Source organism: Ailuropoda melanoleuca, chromosome 13 (genome assembly GCF_002007445.2).
Source record: "Ailuropoda melanoleuca isolate Jingjing chromosome 13, ASM200744v2, whole genome shotgun sequence".
NCBI lineage: Eukaryota > Metazoa > Chordata > Mammalia > Carnivora > Ursidae > Ailuropoda > Ailuropoda melanoleuca.
Window position 1 is genome coordinate 29,549,631 of NC_048230.1, and position 24,039 is coordinate 29,573,669.

The 24,039-nt window shown below is 33.9% G+C and overlaps 1 protein-coding gene across 1 annotated transcript in view; it reads left to right on the plus strand.

The window, feature by feature from the left end:
• The window catches only part of EFCAB3 (EF-hand calcium binding domain 3), a 337,832-nt gene that overhangs the window by 90,918 nt on the left and 222,875 nt on the right, over positions 1 to 24,039 (plus strand). Inside the window, exons 30-40 of the mRNA XM_034640938.1 lie at positions 3,679 to 3,783; positions 4,463 to 4,516; positions 5,313 to 5,408; positions 7,443 to 7,505; positions 8,156 to 8,257; positions 11,502 to 11,606; positions 16,419 to 16,523; positions 19,149 to 19,202; positions 20,378 to 20,482; positions 21,208 to 21,261; positions 22,172 to 22,276. Coding sequence (XP_034496829.1) covers positions 3,679 to 3,783; positions 4,463 to 4,516; positions 5,313 to 5,408; positions 7,443 to 7,505; positions 8,156 to 8,257; positions 11,502 to 11,606; positions 16,419 to 16,523; positions 19,149 to 19,202; positions 20,378 to 20,482; positions 21,208 to 21,261; positions 22,172 to 22,276 — 948 coding nt within the window. The remainder of the gene's footprint in view (positions 1 to 3,678; positions 3,784 to 4,462; positions 4,517 to 5,312; positions 5,409 to 7,442; positions 7,506 to 8,155; positions 8,258 to 11,501; positions 11,607 to 16,418; positions 16,524 to 19,148; positions 19,203 to 20,377; positions 20,483 to 21,207; positions 21,262 to 22,171; positions 22,277 to 24,039) is intronic.

Below are 24,039 nucleotides of genomic sequence, written 5' to 3' on the forward strand. Positions count from 1 at the left end.
ATTATGTGTGTGTGTGTGTGTGTGTGTGTGTGTGTGTACATATATATATATATACACACACCACATCTTCTTTATCCATTCATCAATTGATGGACACATGGGCTGTTTCCATAATTTGGTTATTGTAAATAATGCTGCAGTAAACATAGAGGTGCATATATCCTTTTGAATTAGTGCTTTTGTATTCTTTGGGTAAATACCCAGTAGTGTGGTTACTGGATCATAGGGTACTTCCATTTTTAATTTTTTGAGGAACCTCCATAATGTTTTTCCACAGTTGCTGCACCAGTTTGCATTCCCACCAACAATGCGTGAAGTTTCCTTTTTCTCCACACTCTTGCTAACAACTGTTGTCTCTTGTGTTTTTTATTTTAGGCATTCTGACAGGTATGAGGTGATATCTCATTATAGTTTTGATTTGCATTTCCCTGATGATGAGTGATATTGAGCATCTTTTCATGTGTTGGCCATCTGTATATCTTCTTTGGGGAAATGTCTGTTCATGTCTTCTGCCCATTCTTTAATTAGCTTATTTGGGCTTTTTTTTATTGTTGAGTTGTATAAGTTCTTTATATATTTTGGATACTAACTCTTTATTTGATATGTCATTTGCAAATATCTTCTCCCAATCTGTAGGTTGCCAATTTCAATCTCATTGAGTTTGTTGAGACTTGTTTTGTGGCCTAACGTGATCTATTCTAGAGAATGTTCATTAAATATATTTTAAATATGGGACAGGGTATGTTCCATATGCACTTGAAAAGAATGTGTGTTCCACTGGTTTTTTGATGGAATGTTCTAAATATATCTTTTAGATCCATCTGGTCTAATGTGTCATTCAAAGCCATCGTTTCCTTCTTGATTTTTTGTCTGGATAATCTATCCATTAATGTAAGTGTGGTGTTAAAGTCCCCTACTATTATTGTATTACTATTGACTTCTTCCTTCATATCTATTTATAGTTGCTTTATGTATTTGGGTGCGTCCATGTTAGGTGCCTAAATATTTACAATTATTTTACCTTCTTATTGGATTGTTCCCGTTATCATTATGTAATGTCCTCGCTGTCTCTTGTTACAGCCTTTGTTTTAAAGTCTATTTTGTCTGATATAAGTACTTCTACCCCAGCTTTTTTTTTTCACTTCCATTTGCATGATTAATGTTTTTCCATCCCTTCACTTTCAATCTGCATATGTCTTTAGGTCTGAAATGAGTCTCTTGTACACAGCATATAGATAGGTCTTGCTTTTTTATCCATTTCATTACCCCATGTTTTTTGTTTGTTTAGTCCAATTACATTCAAAGTAATTATCAATAGGTATGCACTTATGGCCATTAGTTACTTGTTTTATGATTGATTTTGTAGTTCTTCTTTGTTCCTTTCTTCTCTTGCTCTCTTCCTTTGTGGTTTGATGGCCTTCTTCAGTGATATGCTTGAACATCTTTCTCTTTATTTTTTGCATTTCTATTGAAGGTTTTTGATTTGTGGTTACCATTAGGTTTATATATAATATCTTGTGCATATAGCAGTCTATACTAGGTTGCTTAAGTTTGAACACATTCTAAAAGCACTAAATTTTTACCCTGTCCCATGTTTAAAATATATCTTATCATACTTTACATCCTTTTATTTTGTGAATCCCTTGACTGATTTTTATAGCTATAATTGATTTTACGGCTTTTGTGATTTAACTTCCATACTAGTTTTATAAGTGATTAATCTACTACTTTTGTTATGTTTGTATGCACCTGTGAAATGTTTTCCTTTCCTAATTTTCTTACCCTTGATTATGGCCTTTCCTTTCCAAAGAATTACTTTTAACATTTCTTGCAAGGCTAGTTTAGTGGTGAGGAACTCCTTTAACTTTTGTTTGTCCGGGAAACTCTATCTTTCCTTCTATTCTGAATGATGGCCTTGATGGATAGAGTATTCTTGGTTGCAGGTTTTTTTCCTTTCAGCATTTGAATCACTCCGTTCTGGCCTGCAAAGTTTCTGCTGAAAAATCAGCTGATAGCTTTATGGAGCTTTCCTAGTATATAATTGTTTTCTCTTGCTGCTTTTAAAGTTCTCTCTTTAACACTGTGTTTTTTTTTTTTTTTTGCCATTTTCATTATTGTATGTCTTGGGTTGATTTTGTTTGGGGACTCTGTGTCTTCTGAATCTGGATTTGTTTCCTTCCCCAGATTAGGGAATTTTTCAGCTATTATATCTTCTAATAAATTTTCTACACACTTCTCTCTCTCTTCTTCTGGGATCCCTGTAATGCTAATGTTATTATGCTTGATGGTGTCACTGAGTTCTCTTAACCTATTCTCATTTTTTATTATTCTTTTTTCTTTCTCCTGTTCAGGTTAGTTGCTTTCCATTACTGTCTTTCAGCTAGCTGATCTGTTCTTCTCCTTCCTCTAGTCTATTTATTCACTCTAGTGTGTTTTTATTATTATTTTTTTAAAATATTTTTTTATTATATTATGTTAGTCACCATACAGTACATCCCTGGTTTCTGATGTGAAGTTCGATGGTTCATTAGTTGTGTATAACACCCAGTGCATCATGCAATACGTGCCCTTCTTACTACTCATCACCAGTCTATCCCATTCCCCCACCCCCTCCCTTCTGTAACCCTCAGTTTGTTTCTAAATGGATATTTAGCACCATTTATTGGCAAGATGATCCTTTCTTTACTTTAAGGCTAACTTTTTCATAAATGAAAGACCATAAATGTGTTTCTATACCTGGGTTTTTTATTCTTTTTGTTCTTTTTCTTTGGTCTATTTGTTGGTTGCCGTGCCAGTACACCACTGTCTTAACATAGCTCTAATATGTCTTGGTATCTGAAGCGTAAATCCTCCAAATTTGTTTTACTTCCTTAGGCTTGTCTTGGCTATTCTTGGTGATGTCCTTTTTGTCATTAGAAATATCTGTTATTTGTGCTTTCTCTCTTTTCTTCCTTTGTCAGTCTTAGTGCAGGCATTTAGCACTTTTGTTAGTCTTTCCAAAATCCAACATTGGCTGAATTCATTTTATTTAAAGTTTGTTTTTCATTTCAGTAATTTCTGCTTTTGTCTTTATTATTTTTCTTCTCCTTTTGGGGGTTTTAACTTGCTGTTCTTTTCTAACTTCTTGAGATAGAACCTTGGGTTATTGATCTTTTCATCTTTTCTACTATATGCGTTTAAGATGTTAATTTCTCTCTGAGCACACCTTTGCAAGTTTTAATATGTAATATTATTATTGTTACTCAATTCAAAATACATTCTAACTTCCAGTGTGGTTTATTTTTTTGACAAATGATTTATTTAGAGAGGGATTCTTTAATTTCCAAACTTATAGGATTTTTCTAGTATCTCTTGCTATTGATTTCTAGCTTAATTTCATACCCTATATTAAACAGTTATTTGTACCAATCATCTTTATTATTCTAATAATTTTTAAATTATATGAACCTTATTCGATTGTGAAATATTACTTTATAACCATCATTATGGTTATCTATAGTTAACTATCGTATTATGGTTATCTCTTTTACCAGTGTTAAAGAAATACTATTCATTCTCTGTGTCTGCAGTTGACTACTTATTGTTTAGCAGGTATCATTATATCTTATTTCTCTTTAATAATTTGAAATTATGATATTTTAAAAAATGTTATCTTTTTCTACTTCTTTTGTTTTGAAGGAGGAGAAGTTGACCTCAGTGAGCTGGATAATATCCTGCAAAAAATGGGGATAGAGCCCTCACCTAAAGAACACTTGGGGCTGGAGAAGTCACTTCCAGTTAATGGTGGGCATTTCAAATATCAGAATAGTCTTCAAGAGTTCATATTGTCTTCAAGAAAGTTAATATAGTCATCAAGGGAGTCTTTCAGAATTGCAAGTATTGGGTAGAATCTTCAGGGAATTAGAATTACGTCCCTAAATTATTTTATTATCCAATACTCTGCTTATTTTAGATCATTTATAAGTTAGAGTTTAAAAATATCCATAATTTTAAAGATGATTATTTTTAATATATAGGAATACATAAATTGCCATTTAAAACATGTAAATCAAGAGGCTCATCTATCATAATTCTTGCCATTCGGAATAAAGAAAATTAATGGTTATTTTCATTCCATTGAGATGCCTTTGGTTAAGACCGCTAGGAAACAGGAGGAGGAGGAGGGATGTAGAGCTATATTAGTAGAGGGAAAAAAAGGTGGACTCAGAAAAAATACAACATATGGGAGTGTTTTGCTTTGGCATGGTAGGTATTAATAATTGTCTCAGGTGCTAAAGAATTGATAGATTTACCATACATATTAAGAATTTGTTTACATTTTTTGTTTTATTATTTCTAGAAGGTAAATTTTAGGAGCAAATTATTTTATGCTCTTTATTTCTGAACTTGGATATTTGGTATTGCTTTAGCTTGTCTAGATATTTTCTCTGTGACCTAAATTATGTGTTTCTTCCATCTACAGCTAGTAGAAATATATATAAGAATAGGTTGCTGACTTGTCCAGAAGATATAAAAGGTGAGTGAGATGCAAATTGAAAAGTCAGATTGAAATTCTTGTGGTTTGCTTTTTTTCTTATTAAATATTGCTTCCTGCCATTCTCATATATATTTCCACAATTAGTTTTAATATATATGTTCCTATTAATTAAATCACATTCTGTTTTATATATTTTTTTTATTTAAAAGATGTTCTAAATATTTAGGTTTACCTCAATTTTGGATGTAGAAATAATAAAATTTAGACCTAGCTATAAAAATTTAAGATAGTATATCTTGAAATACAGTGACCAAACTGAACTCGGTTTGTATAGATATTTATATTAAAAACTGTTAGATTTGCTGTTTTGCTGTCAAAATTAACCTGAATGGTGGGGCGCCTGGGTGGCACAGCAGTTAAGCGTCTGCCTTCGGCTCAGGGCATGATCCTGGTGTAATGGGATCGAGCCCCACATCAGGCTCCTCCGCTATGAGCCTGCTTCTTCCTCTCCCACTCCCCCTGCTTGTGTTCCCTCTCTCGCTGGCTGTCTCTATCTCTGTTGAATAAATAAATTTAAAAAATCTTAAAAAAAATTAACCTGAGTGGTTTCTCAGCCCTATTCAATGTATAGTTATGCAAGCTTATCTTCAATATTGGGTGTATTGGATATAAATGAACAGATTAACTTTAGTCCATTAATGACTCTCCTTAAACACTTAGGTGTCCTCAACCTCTTTTTCTGATGAAATTAATAACCACTATATATAGGAATTAATATTGTATTTTGACTTTTATTTTAATTTACTCATGTCTTTCTTTTTTATGGGATTGCAAGTCGATGAACATGACCTTGACTCTATTCTTGAACACATGGCAATCAAACTTAAAACTGAGGAACTTAATGATCTTACTCCAACTCCACCAGTTGAGGGTGAGTGATTTAGATATCATTGTACCTTCGTGAAAATTTGGTTTTTGAGGATGAAATTTTTTAATATAATTTTTATTTTGTTATATTAGTCACCATACAGTACATCCCTGGTTTCCGATGTAAAGTTCGATGATTCATTACTTGCATATAACATCCAGTGCACCATGCAATACGTGCCCTCCTTACTACCCATCACCGGTCTATCCCATTCCTCCACCCCTCTCCCCTCTGAAGCCCTCAGTCTGTTTCCCAGAGTCTGATATTTTTTTATACAACTTATACGACTTATTTAGCTGAATTATAAGAATGATTTTTTTCTCTTAACATATTAATCTAAAGTTGGTACTTTTTCACTATTCATTTATTCAGCAAATATTTACTGAGCACTATATATCAGGTGTTATCCTAAGTGTTAGAGATACAATAAATATAATAAACATAGTCCTTGACCTAAGGAGCTTAATGTCTAGTATATCACAATTCTTAGTATTCTAGTTGAAGCTGAGAATGTTGCTTTCACAGGAAAAAGGCTACAGGGTTTCAGCCCATATGTATGACATTTTTTCTAGTTATATATAGGCATGGATAACCATATCCTTGGACCATATTTCATGATTCAGGGTCAGAATTATAGGTATTAACAAAAATATTAATTAGGATTGAGGTGTGGTGAATCACAGAGTAATCCCCACTTTAAACAAACTAAAATAGAGTATGTTTAGCTGGGCACAATCCCATGAGATCAAGAAATATCACCTACAAACATTTTACTGAATACTGCCTCTTACATGTAAATATGTTTTTTTCATATGATTCAAATGCTTTCATACCCTTCTAATAGAGTGAGGTTTTTTTCCCAAAAGATATTGTTATTAAATCATTCCTTATTTTCCAGTACTATTGTGTTCCAATGAAAAAGATGTATTTAGTATTTGCTTATTTTCTTTATGCTTTTAAGTTTCACCAGGCTATCAGGAAAAAATAATTAGGTGGTGCTATCAATAATGGTCAGATAAGGTAATTTTTAGCTTCTCACCTAGTTTAGTTAGTTTAGAAACTATCTGGGTTGTCAGATAAAAGGCAGAGTAAGAGCCACCAAAAAACTCTCTCCTCCATAGATGCATTGAGAAAACTGGCAAAAATTATCAAAATTAACATTTTCAGGACTGGACATTATCCAAAGATTTGCTGCAGTCTGGGGAACATTTTTTTAAGAAAAAAAGACCGAATCTCCATAAGAATAGTGCGCTTTGTGATGTTTTAACTTGCCCTATTCCCATCCTCTGTCTTACAGCTCCATAATAGTTTTGAAAAATAACATTCTATATTTGCAGTGAAAACTAGTAGCCCGGAAGCCACTGGAGGGAACAGGCGGGGAGTGGAGCTCTTTCAAAGCCTTGTTCCCTAAGAATTGCCATTATTTGGTCTGTTTGGTGGTTCCTTGGAGTGAGGCTAATATGCCTCCCTTTATGTATGAATTAATGAATGAATAGAGAATTAATGAGTGTGGAAAGATGAATCAAGAGATGAACTGAAATAAGCAGAAAAGAATAAGAAAAAAATAAGCATTTAGAGTAATAAAGAACTAATAGCTATTGCTGCAGGGGTAGAGTAATAATTAGTCACCAGCCATTCTGAAACGGACGCTGATTAAAAAGAACAGAGAGTACATTAGTAAAAGAGATGAGATGAGAATTCTGGTTTTTACTTCTTTTACTCTTGGCACCTGTAGGAGTTTTGTGTTCCTGCCAGAACTGAAAGTTTCCAGAGAAAACATGGATAGCATGAATTGTCCTAAGAATTTATGAACTAGTGTGGCATCACAAAATGTTTTTCCTAGACTCTTAAAGAGTCCATTTTGCTAATACAGACTGAATCCTAGAAAGCCTGAAATTAAGAATTGAAAATGTACTCAAATAGTGGAAATACTGGACTCTCCCTGGAGTTTTTTCACAGCTTAGGTACTTTATATTTTTATTCTAAAGCTCTGTCTTTTTCTGGATCCCAATTAAGCCTTTTTTTTTCCTTTTACAGCTAATGGGAAGTTTGGTGTCAATATCTTAACAGATGGAATGGATGGAGTAAAAGCTATTACAGGTAACATCTTAGAATAACACCTAAGAGAAAGATGCTACTAGAGATCTGAGGATCAAATTATTTTCATTAAGTTATAATATAATACTCTTTCCACACTGTGATTGTATGGACTTTAAAAACCTGTCTCTATACTTCTTTAAAAAAATGTTTATGTATAAATGCCTACAGTTAGATATTAGATTATCAGAACTTTTAGCAATAAAACTTCAATGCTCTTTGTTGTTTCCAAAGTCATTATCTAGACTCTTTGCCAATAATTAGCTTATCTTCTTTTATGGTGGGAAAGCTAAATTCCAGTTCAACACAGTAAACAGTGAAGGAAAATTTTGGTAAAGTTAGAGGTAATCTCAAAATAAAGTAATAAAAGTGCTGATAAAACTGTTTAGATCAGCAATCTCTGTATCATTCTAATTTCCTGCAAAGTTTATACTCATAATTGCATGCTCTGTTGCCTTGCCTATCATTTGGAGATTATACTAGATTTAATGAGAAAGTTTATCCTTCTGAAGGCCCAAAGGCCCATTTGTTAGGTTGGGTCTCTTTTCATCCAGCAGTTGGCTGTAATGCTGCAAAGACAATTTTTGTTTTAATTATATGGAATCATATCATTCACAATAATTCCAGAAGTCTTCGTTTCTTTTACTTTGAAGGAGAGGTTGATGTCAATGACTTGAAAAAAGTTCCAGGAAACATGGGGAGAGAACTCAAAGATAAGAAACATAGGGTGTTGTTGAACAATCTGCCAATCGATGGTGAGAATTTCTATAACAATTCTATTTCCTAATTAAGTGAAAATGAAAGATTGTCCAAAAAATTCTTTTAGAAGGCATTACTGTTTTATCTTAAGAAGAAATACCAACTGTGTCATCTCATTTTTAGTTTGGGAATCAGTTGGCTCTAGTCAGAAATCCTATGACCATGGATGAAAAATGCTGGCTATTATTCTTGAATCCATTGTGAGTCCTAAAGTTTTAAATGAGAATTAACAGAAAAACGGAGGCTTTGAAAGGTATTAAATGGAAATAAATGAGAAATCACAAAGAATAAATGAATGGGGAGTGTTCTGCATGCTAGAGGCCCAGCAATAACTGTCTTAAGGTGCCCATAAATGAAGAGTGGACTTATTTGTTTCATTTCACATACTTTTTAAAATTATTGGGAGTAGATTTGTACTTTAGGGAGATATAAAGTCTGACTCTGTGAAGTGATGGCTTTTCTATTACCTTAATGCATCTTCATATCATTTTGGTGAGATTTTGATTTGTAACTTTCTTAAAGCTGATTGATTTATCAGAATAGCTAATGGATGGCATGAAGGCCTTTTTTTTAGTTAATTTATTTTTAATTGAAGTATAGTTGACATATAATATTAGCTTCAGGTGTATAACATAGTGATTCAACAACTACACACATTAGGAAATACTGTGACAAGTATAGATATCATCTGTCATCACACAAAGTTATTACAAAATTATTGATTATATTCCCTATGCTATGCTCTTCATCCCTGTGACTTATTTTCTTTATAACTGGAGCTTGTACCTCTTAATCTTCTTCACCTGTTTCACCTATCCCCACCTCTACTCTGGCAACCATCCGTTCTCTATATTTATAAGTCTGTTGTTATTTGTTTTGTTTTTTAGATCCCACGTGTAAGCAAATCATATGGTATTTGTATTTTTCTGTCTCACTCATTTCACTTAGTGTAATACCCTCCAGGTCTATCCATATTGTCATTAATGACAAGATTTCATTCTTTTTTTATGGCTGAGTAGTATTCCATTGTCATCTACCAATGGACACTTAGTCTGCTTCCGTATCTTGGCTATTGTACAAAATGCTGCAGTAAACATAGTGGCACATATATCTTTTCAAATTAGTGTTTTCATTTTTTTTCTCATAAATACCCAGAAGTGGAATTACTAGATCATATAGTACTTCTATTTTTAGTGTTTTGAGGAACCACCCTACTATTTTCCAGAGTGGTTGCATCAATATACATTCCTACCAATAGTGCACAGGGGCTCCCTTTACTCCTCATCTTCACCAAAACTTATTATTTCTTATCTTTTTGATACTAGCCATTCTGAGTGGTGTGAAGTGATATCTCATTTTGGTTTTGATTTGCATTTCCCTGACGATGAGTGATGCCGAGCATCTTTTCATGTGTCTGTTGGCCATCTGGATGTTCTTTTTGGAAAAGTATCTATTCAGGTCCTCTTCCCATTTTTTAATTAGATTATTTGTTTTTTTGGTATTCGGTTGTATGAGTTCTTTATGTATTTTGGATTTTAACCCCTTACTAGTTCATTTACAAATGTCTTCTCCCATTCATTAGGCTGTCTTCACATTTTGTTGATGGTTTCCTTTGCTTTTCAATGAAGATCTTTAAAAATAAAAGACATATTAAATTTTGATACTTGCCACCTTTCAAATACTTTGATAGCACATTTATGCTTCTTTTAATCCATTTGTACTTTTGCGGACAATCTACATTATATCTTGGGGGATGAAGTTCCATAATTTATAGAAGGTTTACAGTTTGTGGCAAAAAAGAAAATAAGTCTAGTCTGAAGAGTGATTAATAAACAAAAAATTAGGGCACCTGGGTGGCTCAGTCAGTTAAGCATCTGCCTTTGGCTCAGGTCATGATCTTGGGGTCCTGGGATTGACCCCCACGTTGGGCTTCCTGCTCAGTGGAGAGTCTGCTTTTCCCTCTGCCTCTGCCCCTCCCCCTGCTCATACTCTCACTGTCTCTGTCTCTCTCAAATAAATAAATAAAATCTTTTAAAAAAATGAAAAGCAAAAAAATTAGTAATGGTTGAGGAAATTTACTCAGAAAAAGAAAAATTTCTCTGGGTATCATCAACAACAAAAAAAATCACACTTATTAGATGGAAGTATGAAATTTGTTATCCCCACAACTGTATTTCACTGAGTAGTTCATCAATTTTCTTTAATCCTATATGGACTGATCAAGGGAAGAGATTTTATTCTAACTCTATTATTGAACATCTTTTAAATATCAAAGAATTTATTTAGCTATTGTTTTTGTGCTCAAACTTATAACTATATTATATAGGAATTAATAGTTTGGGTCACATTTAAGAGTCACTAAATTTTGGTCTTCTTCTCAATTTCCTAAGAGGTGGGGATGATTAATATCAACAAATCGCACACTCTTCTGGAAAACAGGTTGAAATTACAGAAAAGAAATTTAAAAATCTGAGACCCAACATGCAAATTAATACTGAACATTTAATATTGCTTTGAGCCATTCAGAAAGTCTTGGGTTTGTGAAGTCATGGAAATAATCTCTAAAGCTACTAATTTGGCACTAAGAAGACATTTTAAAAACTCACAGAAGAACACATCTCTAAATAGAAGTAAATGCTATCCTAAAACTTTATGTTAAATTTATTATATCAGCAACTTCTTTCACTATGAATCATAAGCAATGCTGAGGTTTCTAAAGGCTACAAAAGGCCAGAGATTCAGGGAAAAGAAAAAAGCTGGGGACAGGGAGAGTGGAAATAAAATGAAAAAATCTTAAATTGAGAAATCAAATATAGGTCTACACAGCAAACACTGAAGTGAAGGATTAGCAATTGCTCAGCAAAAATGACCTGGGAGTTCAGGCAAATGAGAATGACTACTTGTTCTTGTTTAGAACGATGCGATCTGTGGTCCCACAGCTCTAGGTGCTAAACTATACCTTAGGCACATTTTGTGCAGGTTGTCCTTAGATAAGGTAAAAGGAAATAGGTTCCAGTTTTATCCATCCTATTAAATTTTTCTGAATAATTAGAAAAGTCAAATGAGTCTTAATAGTCCTTTTTAAAATGTTAAATGATAATACAAAGACATGAGTTATATTTTCTCTTTTTTTAATCGTTAACACAGGCTAATTAGATTTAAAATACACAGGTGAACGTATTTTTAATATTTTGGAAACATTTCATTTTTCTCATTTTCCATCCCTATTGCTTTCCTAAGGAGGGAAGCTTAATGTGAGTAATTTGGACAGCATTCTGGGGGAAATGAGGATTAAGCTCCCAGAAAAGGAATGGGAAAAACTGACAGAAAACCTTCTACTTAATGGTGAGTATTTGAGAAATGACTGTGCGTTTGAAGGGAATTTGTGCTTGTGAACACGCATATGAGAATTTCTAAAACTAGTGACGTTGGCACTCAGAAGATATTTTGTAGATCTTCAGGAAGGTTTAATTCCTAATGTAAAAGTAAGTCCTATTTCTTCATTTTTTATAAATCCCAGGGAGCAGAATGAAGTTCTGTCTTCATTCATTGTTTCATTTAACACTCTCTAGAAAAACTTTTTCCCCCCACCATCCCTATATTCTGAAAATGTTCAGACTTATATCTTCAGATCAGTTTTCTCATTCAAATATTGAATTGTGTATTTGAATTTCTATAGGACATGTCTGTGACCATCCCCCAGACATCATAGATTTTGTCAGAAATTGAGTTCATAGTTTTCATTGTGGTATTTGACCAAAGCAGCCACATGGGGCCTTTAGAAATATGTTGGGGGCATATTTGATCGTCACAAATGGTTGTCACCAAGAGATTGTTAAGAGTAGGCACTATTAGCATTAAATTCTTTAAGTATCAGGGATACTAAGTGCCATGCAATTCAAAGGACTTTTCTACATGATGAAGATTGTTCCTAAGGAAGATGCCAATGGCATGGTAGTTGAGAAACACTGGTTCCTGTTTTCATACTCTTTGACAATTTTGGTACCATCATTATTACCCTAGTAATATAAGCTAAAATCCTCAGAGGCAACCTTTACTCACCTCACTCTGACTTAACTCATTGTATTACAAATGAGTACCACTCTTCCCTTCTATAAAATGCTAGCTTCTTTTGGCAGACACTATGGCTGATCCTTCAGTGTGCATATTTATCCCTCTCCCAACAAAGTATCTTTTACATATTAGATATGTAATAAATATTTGATTACTGAATGGAATAAATAAAAGGAGTTTTTACCCCAAATGAGAGGTAGACCGGCAATACTGGGTAGTGATAGTACACTATTGACAGATGCCTCAAATGTTTGCTGACTTTTGTACTTAAACACTTTATAATAATCTTATACCAGTTGTTAGTACCAGACGCTCTCGCAGTTATCCCACACACAGTCCATTGTCTTCTGACGTTACAGGAAGTACTGTTATCCTGTTTGCATTTAGGAATTCATGTTCTCAGGTAAGCTTGTAATCCACTGCAGTCTATTCAATTCTCGGTGATACGGTAGGAAGACAGTTTCATATACAATATAGAGATGGAGACGGAAACTTGTTTTCTTACTTCCTTCCAATTTCTTCTTTGTCCCCATTTTACCCCCAAGTCCTTCCAGTCTGAGTCACTGGATGTTCCTTTTTGGGTTATAATTTACTTTATTAGGACTAATTATAATATCATTATAGTTAGTAGAGTTATCAGAGGACTTTGTGAGTACTCAGATCACCCCAGAAAGAAACCCCATACCCTATACCTCTCACCCTTTTATTCTACCCCACCACCCCACAAGTCCTAGGCAACTACTAATCTATTTTCTGTCTCTATAGACTTGCCTATTCTGGACATTTCATATAATGGGATAGTATGTTGTCTTTGTGACTAGCTTCTTTCAATTAGTATAATGTTTTCAGGTTTATCCATATTGTAGCATGTACCAGTATTCCATTCTTTTTTTATTTTCAATTTATTGTGGTACAACATACATAACGTAAAATTTATTATCTTAACCATTGCTAAGTGTATAGTTCACTGGTATTAGGTACATTCACATTTTTGTGCAACTGGGCAACCATTACCACCATCCATCTCCAGAATTCTTTTCTTTTTGTAAAATTACAACTTTATATTTTATATATATAAACTTTATATTATATATAAATATTTTATATTTATATTTTATTTTTAATATTTATATGTAAATATATGTAATATAATATATATTTATATATATTTAACATATATAACTTTATATTTTGTTTATATCCATTAAACAAAAACTCTCCATTCTCCCCTGCCTCCAGCCCCTGGCAACCATTCTACTTTCTGTCTGGATGATTTTGACTACTCTAAGTACCTTACATAAGTGGAATCATGTAGTATCTATTTTTTTGTGACGAGTTTATTTTACTTAGCATAATGTCCTCAAGTTTCAACCATGTTGTAACATATGTCAAAATTTCCTTCTTTTTTAAGGCTGAATAATATTCTACTGTATGTATATACATTCATTCATCCATCAGTGGATACTTGAGTTGCTTCCACATTTTAGTTATTGTGAATAATGATGCTATAAACATGGGTGTACAACTTCATTTCCTTTTGTTGCCAAATAATATATTCTGTTGTATGTGTATATATTTTGTTTACACACTATGAGTTAATGGGCATTTGGTTCTTTCCACCTTTTGGCCATAATGAACATGTCCAAACATACACAAAAGTACAAAGAGTAATATAATGAACTCACATGTATCTATCACCTAGATCCAACAATTACAAAGATTTGTTACACTTGCTTCTTTTTTTTTAATTTTTCTGGCTGAAATAGTTCAAAGCAAAGCCCCTTTCCTTTGTCCCTACATACTTTAGTATGCATCTCTTAAAAATATGGACCATTTTTTACATAACTGCAATACCATTATATAGTTTAATTTTAAATTTCCCTTCATATCTCTAAAATACTCTTTATAGTGAGTTTGTTCAAATAAAAAACCATACAAGCTTTACACACTGCATCTGTTATGACACATGAATCTCATGTAATCTACAGCTGTTCCTCTACCCTCTCTCTTTTTCTCTAGGCACTGATTTTTTTGAAGAAACTGTTGCCAAATGTCTTACAGAATTTCCTACATACTAAATTTGATGTTTTCTCATCTATCTTGTTCCTCTATCATCTTATAAACTAGGAGTCAGCTCAAATAGCTTAATTATTTTCAGTTTCAACATTTTTAAATTTTTTTTTTAGTTTCAACATTTTCAAAGAATACTTCATAAGAATACTGTGTACTTCACATTGCATTCCATCAGGAAATACAGATCTAGTTTACCTTTTTGAAAATGGCTATACAGTTGTCCAGAATTATTTACTGAAATTCTGTCACCACTCCCTTGAGTTTGAGATGCCATCCTTACTACATACTTGATTTCTATAGACACTTGTCTATTTGGGGAATTTAAATTCTGTTCTATTGGTCTCCTTATTCATGTCCTGAATTGCTTTGAGTATAACAGCTTTATAATCTTTTAATATTGGTCTAACGCCTCACTCCCCAGCCCTCATACACACACACACAGCTCCTCACCTTCACCCTCCTACCCTGGTTCTGGCTATTCTTTATGGAAACACCTTTTTTGTGTGATTTTTAATAGTAAGATATTGGTTTTTCTTTTTTTCCCCATCTTCCATTTACTGTGTAACATATTTCCTAGTGAGAAGATTGATTTCTTAGGGTTTTGAAACCATTTAGTTTATCAGACGACTTATCACATGTGCATGTTTATTATCGTGCCAAGTTAAAAATCCCTATATAATGAAGGCATATAGCACACTATTTTTTCTTATTTTCTTTGGTGCAGAAATATTGACTATCCTTTCAAATTTTAATTTAACATCAAAATCTTCCGCATTCATTCTAGATCTGCATTGTTCTGAGTCAAGATTAGACCATGTGGTGATGTGCCCACTTGGCTCTAGCTTGGGCCTCCATGGGTGTAGATGGTGCCATATGTGCCTCACTAGGTGTGCACCAGTAAGAATGCCCCATGGACATCCTGAGCTGCCCACTAAGAAGCTCAGGAAAGTGAGACAGCACCTCTAAGCCAATGGTTGCCTCAAGGACTTGCCTGCAGCCCTAGATTCACTAGTAGGTGGAAGATGAGTTCCATGTGGTTCAGGGTCCCCTCCATGTTTCCATATAGGTGCTTGTTTCCTTCCTCCCTCATTCCATCGCCTTCCCCCTTCTTTTCATTTCTAAATTGTTTTTTCTTTTTCAGCTATACTGGGTCATTTTGTATTGTGTCCTGTTTCCTGCAGATACTTTCTAGCTTGTTTTCTATTCCTTTAAACATAGTAAGCATAATAGTTTTATAATTTGTGCCTGATAATTTCTAAATCTGAAGTTTTTGTGACCATGTTTCTGAGGCCTATTATTTTTGCTTATTCTCTGTCAGGTAATTTGTTTCATTCTGTGTTTGATTATGAGCTATTTTCCTGGACAATTATTGAAATAACCCTTTGAGGCTAAGGATGGAAGCACATTCCTAGGGAGTACTTTCTTCTGCTGGGCATTTGGACAGAATCACCCACACTCCATGAGGCCATCATTACAATTCAAATCCAAATGGAACAAATACCATTTGAGCAGAAGCAATAACAGTGTTCTGCTCACTTCCCTAGGTTTCTGCTTTTCATTAGATTTTGCAGTAGTAATTCCTTACTCTCTTATCAGCTTTTCAGTACTTTTGAGGAAATGCTTTTTACATTTTATCCAAGATTTCAGTTTCCAGCAGGCAGCTTGGTCTGAATAACAGAGGCATCCACATAAATGGAAACAGAATTTGATTACAGATATTTGTCAGGAGTTGAGGCATCTAATCTGGGAGTTCAGGAAAAAAAAAACAAACCCTCATTGTCAACCATATTTTGATTTTATCCTTTGGTGTAAATGATTCAAAAATTGTCCAATCACCTGAAAGATTTCTATTCTAATTCTAACATCCTTATTTACTCCTTTGAAATATATGAATGGACTTTATTGAGTCTTGGTCTTTCTCATGAGGCTGATAATCATAATGAACCATATTATCAATGGTCACATTTAGGAGTCAGTAAGATTTTCCCCATATTCTTTTCTTTTCTGCAGGAGAGATTATTGATGTCAATAAAGTGGATGATCCTTTGCAAAATATGGGGATGAACTTTTCAGAAGAGGAAATTAATGATCTGACACATGATCTACCAGTTGATGGTGAGCATTTAAGATATATTTGACTTGGTTAGTATGGACTTCTCTAAAAGAATCTCTGAAAACTCTTAGTTGGCATTAAGAAGATGGACACATTAAAGATGACTCAGACTGTGAGTAAACATGTTTAGCTCCTTGACATTTTCAGCAATTTTATTTCTGCTTGGAGTATGGCTAAGGGCACTATTAGACTGGGACAGAATTAGAGAAAGACAATGCTGTGGGGGAAGGAATGGGAATGCATAAAATAGAAGAAACTTTAACACAGGAAAATTTTTTAAAAATTATAGAGCATAGCCCAAAGTGGGAAATAATGTTTAAAAAATTTTAAGCAAGCTTTAGGCGCAGTGTGGGCCTTGAACTCACCACCCTGAAATCAAGAGTCACATGCTCTGTCTACCAACTGAGTCAGCCAGCCACCCCTAAGTGGAAAATTATTAAAATAGCATTTCTGTCCCTATCCCACCATCTTCAAGGACATTTAAAAAGGCAGAATAAAGGAGGAATGTGAAGTGTAGGGGACCTACACTACACCAAATGAACAGGACTGAGTCTTCTAGTTACCCTGGAAGGGAAAAGGATCATTAAGCACTCAGGCCTGAATGTGTGGAATGCCTGAATGCCCAGCATTACGTTCCCACATTCCTGAGTCAGACTCCATGGTCCGAGGACTGTCCCAAGTTCTAATATTCTCAATGGGGGCTAAAATAATTCTCAAACCAAATAAGCAAAAGTTAAATATTAGTTTGAGAACATAACAGTTGGGCTAAGAAGTATCTGTCTAGAACATTTCTTGGCCATCTTATAACCTTAGATGAATCAATACTTGCTCATCCTATTAACGTCCATTTAATTCCATTATTATGTAAGGTAAACACTGTTCCCTCAAGTACATTTTTGTTAATTTATTTAATTTATTCTCTAATTTTTACTACTATTAGTGTACCAGAAAGAATATGTAAGTGGTCTTCATTGTCTTATTTTCTTTGTTTGCAATGGTGTATCCATTAAGAAAAGTGAGACTGATGCGGAACCCCAGTTTTCATAACAGAAAATTATTTGTATCTGAGGTTGTGATGGAATTTTAAAAATATTGCTAAAATAAGCAGAATTACGGGGAAAATATAGCTATTATTTGGGACTTTCAGTTTGCCATTGATTTCTGCTCCTCATTTTAAAATAATTTAAAATCAACCAAAACAATGAAAAACATTGTTAGATAAAAAGTATACATGAAATAAAATGGACTTGTTGAATGATTCATCCTTTTTTCTTTAAATCAGAGTTAGAATTTTAAAATTACTGCTTATTGGTGATCTGGTCATCTGGGGAGTTACCGTCAGGATTGAGCTTAAAATGAAGTTTTCTGAAAGGTTAAGCCTCAAGTGTAGAGCCCAAGTTATATTACTGGGGCCAAATAGACCTTGAACTTTCCATTTAGGGCAAAGTTTTTCTCAGAATGTGTCTGTCAGGATGGAGATGTGAATTTCCTGGAGAGGGCAAGATTTAGTTGAAATGTGACCCAAGGAAGCATATACTCAAATAGTGAGTTTTACACCTAGTATGTGTTATCATCTTTGTTTCTGAGAATCTCCAGTGGCCCCATAAAACTGACACATATTTTCACACTTTCCTGACCTAGCTAGCTGGTTTTACTATAGAAATAACTTTTGGAATGTCCTGCCTCAACAGATCCAGAAGAAAAAGAAGAAAGATTCTATTTAGTCTAGATTTAGTAATCATATGAATAACTTATGTATATTTTTCCTGCTTTCTGTTCTAATATTTGTTATATGTATACCTGTAAGTGTTACATGACCTCTGTAAATCACTACATACTTCTATTACTTCAGTAAGTATTTGTTATCTAGGACCTTCATTTGTAAATTTTTCATGGTATAGGGGTTTTTACATACTACATACTGTAATTTATCATTTCAAATTTGACAAAAATCAGGAATATTTCAACTTACCAATAGTGACAATTTTTTAGGTTGTTTTTTTTCTTCACAAAATATATATCCCAAAAATCATTTATGTGTGAGATAATCCTGTACTTTAATATGTTTCTATGTTAAGTCTCTTTAAATATTAATTTTTATAAAATTAAGTTGAGCAAATTATGCAAATCATTAGAGTTGAGAAGTTAACCTCAAAATGAATATTTTACTCAAGTAAATCATAAATCATGTAGATCAAGACTAAAACTGGTCTGCCTAGGTCAGTGAACATGAAAGCAAAATAGTAATTAGGATCTCAGTAAAGAAAAAAGATACTTTAAAAAAACCAGTTAAAACAGTAGTGAATAATAGATTCCAATTTTAAATTTTGTTTTCTTTAGCTTGATCGGAATCATATTTGCTTTTCCAATATCTAAAGCTAAAAATAAGGTCCTATGAAAAAACGGTGACTGTTGATCTCACACCTTTAGAGTTTGTTTTGCTATTTGACAATGGATCAAAGCAGTTGTTAAAACAGACACTTTTATAATAAGTAGAGTGATTATTTTCCATGTACTTGTGATCATTGGGGAAGGATAAAATTCAGTAGCCAATGAATGCTACTGTGTTTCCAGTTTGCATTTCCAAGTCAATGTCATGTATGTATTTGATTTACATTTTCTTACAGTTCATGGGAAGGTTGAAATGAAAAAGCACATGGATGGAATAAAACCTTTTACAGGTAACTTAGAGATTACCATTTTTGTGCTTGAAAATGTTTTACTGGGAGTGGCTCAGTCCATTAAGTGTCTGCCTTCAGCTCAAGTCGTGATACCAGAGTCCTGGGATTGAGCCCCACATAGGGCTCCTTGCTCAGCGGGGAGCCTGCTTCTCCCTCTCTCCCCCTGCTTGTGCTCATGCTCTTTCTCTCTCTCTCTCTCTCTCTCAAATAAATAAATCTTTAAAAAAAATGTTTTACTGACAGGGATGGATGATCAAAAATAGTTTTGGGAGGAGGGTTAAAATGCCACAAAGCTGTCTTACTGTAAGTCGCCTTTTTCTTGATTCAGATTTCGCTTGGTTGATATAAACCTTTGACTATTTTCTGGAGTTCTGGCAAAGTTGATTCTGATAGGTTTTTTTTTTTTCATTTAGTGTCTCAGTGCAGGGAGAGTTCCATGAAGCAACCGGCTCAGCTACTTTCGCTGATGTCACTCAATCTCTTTATAAGAGAGTACTTTTAAATAGATCTAAAGGGTAGAGTGCTAAGTGAAATAAGTCAGTCAGAAAAAGACAAATACCGTTTGATTTCACTCATACGTGGAATTTAAGTAACAAAACAAATGAACAAAGAAAAAAGACACAAATCAGAAAAACAGACTCTTACCTATAGAGAACCAAAAGATGGTTGCCAGAATGAAGGGAGGGGGCAATGGGTAAAAGAGGTGAAGGGGATTAAGAGTAGGCTTTTCATGATGAGCACTGAGTAATGTATAAAGCTGGCGAATCATTATATTGTACATAGTACAATTATTTACAATTACATTGTAAAGCTTTGATATGGTCAAATAATTATCATTACGAAGAGAAAATCATATTCAAATCACAAGATAATAAATATGGTGAATGATAGCTGAATATATAAATTTTCCATTTTCTTAATTTGCTGGCCAGTTGTAAAACAAATTTGTTCTCTGCAGGGCAGATTTGTTCCCAGAAATAAGAGACCTTCCTTTTGTAAATATTAAGGGATTATGTTCTATTTTGTGATTTCCCCATAATTCTGTGTAGTTAGACATGTTTCATTTTCCCCTTACATTTCCTCAAATAGGGGGAGATGCATTATAGCGAGAATGAATTTTTCACCATTTCATGAAGTGATTATTCTCAGACATTAATGTTCTTGTGTTTTCAAAGGAAAAAAGGTTCATGTCAGTGAGCTAGAGAAAGTTCTGGGAAGCATGGGGATCGAGCTCACAGATGAGGAACTTAAAAAACTACAGGAAACTCTGCCGTTTGATGGTGAGCTACATAGAGGCCACAAAGACTTTCTAGGGAATTTGGTTTCATGACCTGTGTGAACATTTTAAAAATTTTACCTGTTTCAGGCACCTGGGTGGCTCAGTTGGCTAGGCAAATGCCTTCAGCTCAGGTTATGATCCTGGAGTCCCAGGAACTAGTCCCACATTGGGCTCCCTGCTGAGCAGGGAGTCTGCTTCTCCCTCTGACCCTCCCTCCTCTCATGTTCTCTCTCTCTCTCAAATAAATAAATAAAATCTTTAAAAAAATAAAAATAAAAATTTTACCTGTTTAGGCCCTTCTGAAAATTACTGAAAGTGATTAGAAAAAGGCATTGTCATTTAGATTTAGTCTACAGTTTACCAAACCCTTCAGCCCTGGCTTTGCCATCAAAATGTCAGGTGATTAATTAGTCCAAATTCCAAGAAAAAATGGAAGGAAACTGCAGGGGACTATTAAGAGAAATAAAAGGGGGAAGTCAGAGGAAAAAAGAAGTTGAGTGATTGTTTCACCATAATAGTGTTTCCCTATGCTGTCAATCTCCTAGTTACCAAAAAATACATATATTTGTCACACAGAGACAGTTTTCCTTTCCATAACTTCTTTTTAAATTTAGTAATGAGAACACATTCCTCACTCAATTATAAATAGTTGTCTTACTGAAGTTATGAATTAAGGGAATGTTCATACCAGTTCCTTTTTGACATGAACTGTTCCTTTTCCTATAGCTGCTGAAAACGTATTTCAGAACAGAATGTTGGATGATGTGAAAGCCATTAAAGGTAAGTTAAAAGCCTGGCAGGAAAGGCAGAAACATCTGAAATCTTCAAGATTCACGTATATCATTTAGATTACAAGTCCTGTCTAGCTTCCTATGTATAGATTACGTGGTTACTCTCATCATCATCATATTTTATACTGTAATGTCTCAATACATCTTTCTAGGGAATCCATACTCTTAACCCAAAAAAATCTAATCATACACAGCAAATTGTAAAGAAAAGGATTACCAAATTTCCAGGGAGTTGTTTAAGGAGAGCTTATTATATAGGAAGATTGTAGTCAAATCCATAGAAACAAAAGTAGATTAGTGGTTAACAGGGGTTGGGTAGAGAGGAAAGTAGGGAGGGACTACTTAGTATGTTTGGGCTCTCCTTTGAGGATGATGAAAATATTTTGGAACTAGAAGTGATATTTGTACAACATCATGAATATGTACTAAATGCCACTGAAGTGTTTAAAGTGATTAATTTTATGTGAATTTCACCAAAAAAGTGCTAAGATTCTAATTGTTTTTAAAATTACCTTATGATCTTCACTCTGTTATTATATGATATTAATTAATTAATGAGGTCCCTAGCATCAAAGCTCATTCCTATTCTAATATTGGTTATAATCAAATCTTGTAGCCTATATCCCTTCATAACCTATTTATAGTACAAACTTCCACTCACTGTTTAAAGGAAGAATTACTAAAATTCTGATTTTTCTAATGATTTTTTTAATGCTCTTAGACATGTTAAATGGGAGGTCATACAGAAAAGTAATAATCACATAAGTACATTTTCTCCTTTGTCTTTATTATAGTAATGGCAAAGTATATATATTCAGGTAATAATTCACATGCAAAAATATATTTTTAATATTTTAAACTCATTTTTTTTCATGTTTCATTCCTATATGTTTCCTAAGAAGGAAAGGTCAAGGTGAATAACCTGGACACTGCCCTGGAAAGCCTGGGAATCAAGCTCACACAAAAGGAACTTGAAGGTGTAACAGAAAATCTGCCACTTACTGGTTAGTGTTCCAAATTCTACTCTATCTTAGAGGAGAGTTTATGTACTTGTACAGGAGAGTGTCTACAATTAGTTTTACCTGGTATCAAAATAACATTTTTACAGAAGCTTAGAGAAGAAACTAGTCTTAATGTGAGTACAAATTCTTCCTTAATGTGAGCTCCATATCATTAACCTCTTTTCTTTTGGATTATAAATATCACACACAGAACTATTATAACTACTTTCTGACCCAGTAATGAATTTACAGGAAGCAAAATGAATGTTATAGGTTAGGGAAGAGAAAGAAAGAAAAGAAAGAGAAGAAAAAAGAAAAGAAAAGAGAAGAAAGAACAAAGAGAGAGAAAGGAAGGAAGGAAGGAAGGAAGGGAAAGAAAAGAAAAAAGGAAAAAAGAAAGAAAGAAAAAGAAAGAAAGAAAGAAAAAAGGAGGGAGGAAGGAAATGACTAATTGCCCTATTATCAGTATCCCTCAAATAGTTGTGTCCTAAGCCCATTGATCATCTTAACTTTTACAATTCTCAGTGGAAAGTATTATCCACACTCATATTTCCAACTGTTATTACATGCTGAAAACTTCTGGGTGTTTATCTGCAGCCCAAATTGCTCCCCAAACATGGTTTGGTGAAGCCAGATTCAGATTCCTGTTGGATTCTACCTGCCAAATTCATTCTTCCTCAGCAAAACCTCAGATCTTTATATCTTAATTCACTATATTTAAAAATATTTACCAAAAACCGTCTCCTAATTATACATGCCCTCTCTCAGCTCGTGGCACCATCATGTTTCTTAGTAAAACAGGTTTAAAAATCGGCATCATTTTTCACTCCAGCTTTCTTCTTAGTGCCACATCTCATTGGATACCAGCTCCTACCAATTAGGACTACTAACTATTTCATAGATCTAACCCTTGCTTTCCTTTTAGCTTTATCTTGTATTATTTCCTGCCTCCACATTGGCCTCCAACACTGAAATGTCTGCACCATAGTATTGGATATAGACATAGTTGAAGGTTTTTATATAGGATGGTCCCCAGCATGTTGCAAAGCAGTGGCTGTAAGTGGATGAATTTTAGCAGGAGGGTCTCCTGATTTTATTGTCTGTTCTATGTCAGCCCAACCCCTCTACTATAGTAACTTTGTCTTTTCCCACCCCAGAGACTGAGTTGTTCTAAAGCAGAGATTATGTTACATTTATTAAACGCATTTTAATTTTTTTAGTGCCTTATATGGTGCCTGAAATTTAGTAGATAACTTCATAAAATTTTCTTCAACCAATAAATGTACAGATCTTATTTATTACCTAATGCTTATACCATAGCATCTAATTTGATATCCAGCTGTCCTTTTCTACATACACCCCAACTCTTACAACAAAAACACTTAAGCATATTTCGCCAGGCCAATTCTTGTCTATAAAACTAACCTCAGAGTTTATCTTCCAGAGCTTCCCCCGCCCCCGATTCATGGAAGTCACGTTATTTACCATTGTTCTTAGTTTAAAATTCATCTTATACACACATATATTATTATATATTTCCCATATTGTATAAAAATATAAGTGTCTTTATATCACTCTTCTTTGTTTATAAACTGTGATATTCTCATAGGCAGGAACCATGCCTATATCAATTTATATATTTTTTAAATGTTTTTTTAATATATTATGTTAGTCACCATACAGTACATCCCCGGATTTTGATGTAAAGTTCGATGCTTCATTAGTTGCGTATAACGCCCAGTGCACCATGCAATACGTGCCCTCCT